The 6,000-nt window shown below is 40.2% G+C and overlaps 1 protein-coding gene across 2 annotated transcripts in view; it reads right to left on the minus strand.

The window, feature by feature from the left end:
* Positions 1 to 5,527, minus strand: part of CFL2 (cofilin 2) — a 30,877-nt gene extending 25,350 nt beyond the window's left edge. The window contains exon 1 of one of the 2 annotated variants that reach the window (XM_073638961.1): positions 5,265 to 5,527. In XM_073638961.1, coding sequence (XP_073495062.1) covers positions 5,265 to 5,267 — 3 coding nt within the window. In that variant the 5' untranslated portion in view covers positions 5,268 to 5,527. The remainder of the gene's footprint in view (positions 1 to 5,264) is intronic. The other variant, XM_073638960.1, reaches the window with a different exon arrangement.
* Positions 5,528 to 6,000: the final 473 nt, after the last annotated feature.

Consider the following 6,000-nt stretch of genomic DNA (forward strand, 5'->3'; position numbering starts at 1 on the left):
AAGAAAGCACAGCAGCATCAGACAAACCTGCACAAAAGATGTAGCAACTTTATTTCATACGTGCAACACGGTAAAAGGTCATATTAACTTGCATTCCAAAAGGCAACGCGTTTCGGACATATACGGTAGTTATTTTTTCAGATTGCATTGGCTTTTGGAATGCAAGTTAATATATCAGAGCAGATACCTTCATAAGTCCCATGCTTAGTGAAAGGAAGTCCACCTGTGTGCAATCTAAGTGTCACATATCTGTCAGTATATACACTTTACCTTTTCAGAGGCTGCAACACCATTAACAAGAGGCTCCACTAACCAAACAACATCATGAAGACCATGGAGATCTACAAACAACTCAGGGACAAAGTTGTTGGGGAGTACAAGTCAGGGTTGGGTTATAAAAAAACAAACAAAACATATTCCAATCTCTGATGATCCCCGGAGCACCATCAAATCCATTATCAAATGGAAAGAACATGGTACCACAACAAACCTTCCAAGAGAGGGCCACACACAAAAACTCTCAGCCCCGGTAAGGAGGGCATTAATCAGAGAGGCCACACAGAGACCAAAGGTAAACCTAAAGGAGCTGCAGAGTTCCCAAGCATATAGACTGAAGTATCTGTCCATAAAAGCCGTACACTCCATAGAGGTGGCCTTTATGTAAGAGTGGGCAGAAAAAAGCCTTTACTTACAAAAACTGTAAGGCTCGTTTTGAGTTTGCCAAAAGACACGTGGAAGACGCCCCAAATGTATGGAAGAAGGTGCTGTGGTCAGATGAGACCAAAATTAAACATTTTGGCCACCAAGGTAAACGCTATGTCTGGCACCAAACCAACACAGCTCATCACCCCAAGAACACCATCCCCACAGTGAAACACAGTGGTGGCTGAAAAATGCTGTGGGATGTTTTTTGGCAGCAGGGACAGGGAAAATGGTCTGACTCGAGGGGAAGATGAATGGTGCGCAATACAGGGATATTCTTGAGCAAAACCTGTTTCAGTCTTTCAGTGATTTGAGACTGGGACGGAGGTTCACCTTCCAACAAGACAATGACCCAAAGCATACGGCTAAAGAAACACTCAAGTGGTTTAAGGGGAAACGTGTAAATGTTTTGGAGTGGCCTAGTGAAAGCCCAGACCTTAATCCAATTGAGAATCTGTGGTCAGACTTGAAGATTGCTGTTCACCAGAGGAAACCAACTAACCTGAAGGAGCTGGAGCAGTTTTGCCTTGAGGAATGGGCAAAAATCCCAGTGGCAAGATATGGAAAGCTCATAGATACTTATCCAAAGTGACTTGCATCACCGCAAAAAGAGGCTGTAGTAAGTACTGACTTTAGGGGGGTGAATAATCATGCACACTGAAGTTTTCAGTTATTTTGTCCTATTTGTTGTTTGCTTCACAATAAAAAGAAAACCAAATGTTCACAGTTGTAGGTATGTTCCTTACATGAACTGATGTAAACCCTCAAAAAAAACAGTGAAATTCCCGGTTGTGAGGTAGCAAAACACGAAAAATGCCAGGAGGGGTGAATACTTTCTCAAGCCACTGTATCTGTTGTACATTATAGTTAATTTATTGTGTTTGGATAGACCCCAATCTTTTCCTTAGTTCCACCCAATTTTTAGAAAAATTCTGGGTCTAGCACAATTACCACTTGCATCAAATTTTGTGACTTTTTACTACTGTAAAAATGGCAGAGAGAGGGTGATACATTTGCCCCCATGTGTAAAAACTAGTGTCACTGTTTCTCTTTTATTTAAAAGTATTAAAATGGCATTCTATAAAGAACAAGTCTGAAAGTAATTTCTCATTTCTCAAGAAATTTAGCTAAAATGGTTAGGTGCAATGTAACTGGACCATGAACCACTGATAACACCTTACATTTGTTAACAAGAATCCTGTCATGTCATTCACTTCTTATGAAAAGAAAAAATGAATACAAATCATGTTACTTAAATGAATACAAATCATTTTACTTACCTGGAGTCCTCCCTCTGCTAAATATTATAGGTTTCTCATGGGATGGTGGATATTTCCATAAAGGACTAAGTTTGTCAGGATCCTATAGGAAAAAACCTGTAGAAACCGCTGTAATATATTGGTGTGGGGGGTGAACTTACCCTAACTTTTAGTAACGATAAGGCAAGCTTATTTTCTAAAGAACCCAAAAAGGGATACATACAATATATATATGTTATGGGCGGCTGGGGAGGGCTTGCTGCACTACGCTGTCTGTCTTTCATGTTCTCTTTTGTGCTCCCTTTTTGTCTTCCAAAAACTGGTTTTCTGACAAGCTTCAGCAGCTGCAGGTTCAGTGCTCAGTGGGTGTTTCTTTCTCACTTTGTTCCATGTATGCTGTGGTTTATGTGCCTGTGTCTCATCATCCCTCTGCCGCATTGACATGACTGGAATATATAACATGCTGTGTTTGAATAACACCAACCTGCTCTACCCATTGGCCTCGACAGTGCTCCTTCAGAAAGTAACAGAAAGGGAGGGGAATAATACATGATTGTAGGACAAAGTATAATTCATGGCTACACGAAGGCTTTTGTTTGTAGTCATGGAGCAATGGTTGCATCAACCTCGAACACCCTGGTGCTACTGTATGTACACAAAAATATTTTTAATGGTTCTATGGGTGCATGTAGCATTTAAGTGTCTTTATAGCCACGTCCATTAAGAAATACAAATAAAAATACTTTTTTTTTATTAATAAACTAATGTATTTTTCAATATACATATCCTAACATGGGGTCCTAATGGGGAAGTGTACTTATGGCAAGAAAAGTAGCACAAGGCCAAGTTCACACGTCGCATATTCTGTACCGCAGGTCCGCATCAATTTGCAGTAAAATGCAAATGAATTTTTTTTTTTTCCAAATCCCAGTCACACGTTGCGGAAAAAAATACGCACAAAAATGAAAACATGGTGTGAATTTTAAATCTACAGCATGATTATTATGTGGATTGTCATTGCAGTTTTCACCCTATTCAATGCTTAGCATATGGAGCAGTAGGAACTCTGCTATGAAATCTGCAAGTAACACATGCGGATTCATTGCAGATTTGCCACAACATGTGAACATAGCCTAAGAAAGAGAAGTTTGAAGAAAGGATAAAGCTGATAACAAGGTATTTGCTCATCATTTGGAAATCTCTGTGGATAGTTTACACTTGGGAACTCTCAATCCCTCAGCTATAGATAGAATCCTATATTTACTCATAGGTTACATTCACACAGGATAACTTTGTGGCAGTTTTTTTACCTCTGTATTTTTCAGCATCGGCCATATGTGCAGTGCCAGTCATCATTCACACATTACGTTGGTCAAGTAATCTGAATCTTAAAACTCCAACATCCTTAAAGAAGTTGTCCACTACTTGAACAGCTCCATCTCATAACCCACGCTAGGCCCTGATAAATTAAAAAAAGCTTATACTCCCCTCCCGTGCCGATGTTGTTCCGGCGGTGTCGGCACTCGCGGTCCTGGGACTCCTGAGCAGTTTTGGTGACACATGAGCCCGGCGCCCAATCAGCACTGGCGTGACTGTCTCCGCCTTCGGACAAATTGAACATAAAGAGGTAGTCAGAGATCAGCTGCAGCCCGGACTTTCTCTTCATGTTCAATTCGACAGAAAGTGGGAACAGTGACACCAGCCCTGTTTGGGCGCCAGGCTCACGTGTCACCAAAACTGCTCAGGAGTCCCAGGACCGCGAGTGCCGACACCGCCGGAACAACATCGGCACGGGAGGGGAGTATAAGCTTTTTTTAATTTATCGGAGGGAAACCTTTAGATGAAGAAGGGGTTGTCCTATTAGTTGACAACCCCTTTAACGTAAATGCTGTTATTACTCTCTGAGCCTTTACTATGGAAAACCAAGGATTATGAAAACTGTATCACAAATGAAGTTTCAACAGAAATCGTTCAAGGACACGGTCGTTATCATAGTTATTGCAAAGGCTACACAAGAGTAGCATGTTATTAATGTTTCTTTTTCTGGCTGTTTCTTACTTTGGCTTCTCTATAGGACTTGACAATTGTCAATGGGTGGGGAACTAAGAAAACCAACCAAACCCCCTATTTAATATTGCATAAGCCGCGAGCATTTCTAAATGATGTAAAAAGTAGATATATGACATTTTTTTTTAGTTACTTAGTGGCGTGGGGCTCAGCCTGCAAAATCACACTTCATTGAAATGAATGGGAGATACAGAAATAGCCAAATGAGTGTCACTTTGTTCTCAATACTGGTGGAAGTCCCAGGAGTCAGACCCTACTAATCACACGTTAGTGCCACGTGTTTTAATGGAAAAAAGTCTTTAAGAAGTAAACCGTAAGGCACATTGGTACTTTCTCAATTCTGTTAGACCAGAAAGTGATCTTTATACCATCACTAACTGATTACAACGGAGCGAGAGCACATTTATGTATTAGTAAATCAGGAGTATGTCCTGCACAGAAAAGTGCTACTGCGGATAGCCATCTACTATCCTCTCCACATACATGGTATATATGCACAGATATTCATGTAAGTGTATAGCACCATGATGGTATAAATGCACATATCTATATAATTATAATCTTTTATATCAATTCATGAATCTTATAACATGAATTTTACACTCAGGAGAAAGGAATTGAACATTGTCCCTCTCTCTTTCCCTCTCTCTCTGTCTCTCCCTCTGTCTACACCACCTGTCAAACAATAACTATGGTAAGGATTATTCTCCATTACTTGACCTTTTAAGGCGTTCTCACATGTGCTGTAGTCATTGTGAGAGTTAGACTCCTACAACCATCCAGTTTTTACATTCCCTGCTACTTAGCAAATCAGGAAAGTTTATCTCACGCATTTCGGGTCCTTGTAATTAAAAAGTGAACGTCCTAAACTTCAGTTTGTGTAATACAAACTGAGTTACAATGTATAACTGACAGATATTAGCATTTGTATCAATGCAAGTGAAGCAAATAGTAAATTTACATCTAACTCCTTTATGTAAATGATGAGAGGGGGAGGAGGGCCCGGAAAATGTCACAAAGTCAGAGGGGAATGTGTACATTTCACGTCACCTCTGCATGTAGGATGTTTCTATAAAAGGAGGTAAAATCATTTGGGGTCGGTCAACAAATTGTTAAAAATAAAACTTTTCTAACATAATAGAGATGAATAAAGGATCATCCTGCCAAAAGATTTTGTTTTCTTATTCTTAAAAAAAAAAAAAAGAGAAAAAGCTCATTGTTTCTTGAGTTACTTACCATACTGGGCTTTGTTTAAGGAGAGCTCTGTGTATCCGAGGTTTGCGACTTTTTTTTTTTCCCCCAAAGTTGCCAAGAACTGCAGTAAATGATGTGGAGGGCAGAGTGTCCGAGAACTAAGCCGAAGAAGAGACGACCAGGGAAGGAGAGCAGAAGTGAAACGTGGAGAGTCAGAGTAGAAGGACAGCCTTGGAGAAGAGTAAGAAAGGCAAAGAGAGGCTAGCCTGATGAACACAAGTGTAATATAGTTCAGAGGAGGGTGGGTCATTGGAGAACGCAGGCAGCCAGTCACTCAATGCCCTGCTCATGCTCATAGCACACATGCTGTACTGACAGCTGCACAGTGCCTAGGTCATCTACACCAAGACACACTTAACTCTTTATGGCTAGGTTATAGCTGAAAAAGCACATCCCTCTAGAAGCTAACAATCGTTTCATTTCAATATCTCGCACATTCCCGAATGCAAATCTGTGTGGTTCAGTGGATGTAGGATAGCTCGGAAACAACTAATATGACTTGTTTTATTGCACCCACCTGGAAGTATGACACTGCTAAATTGGATTTGTAAAAAGTTCTCATGAGGAAGGTTGTACAAAATGAAAAAAAATATATATACATGCTTTTTGAACAACAACTCTCTTTTCAATGGGCTGATTAAGATACGTATCCTTCTATAAAGAAAATCTTTCAGCACTGTTTTACATAAGGACGTAGTGGTATGGCTGTGTAGGTACT

The sequence above is a fragment of the Phyllobates terribilis genome, unplaced genomic scaffold, assembly GCF_046119375.1.
Source record: "Phyllobates terribilis strain yellow unplaced genomic scaffold, ASM4611937v1 Scaffold_7__3_contigs__length_470593459, whole genome shotgun sequence".
Lineage (NCBI taxonomy): Eukaryota > Metazoa > Chordata > Amphibia > Anura > Dendrobatidae > Phyllobates > Phyllobates terribilis.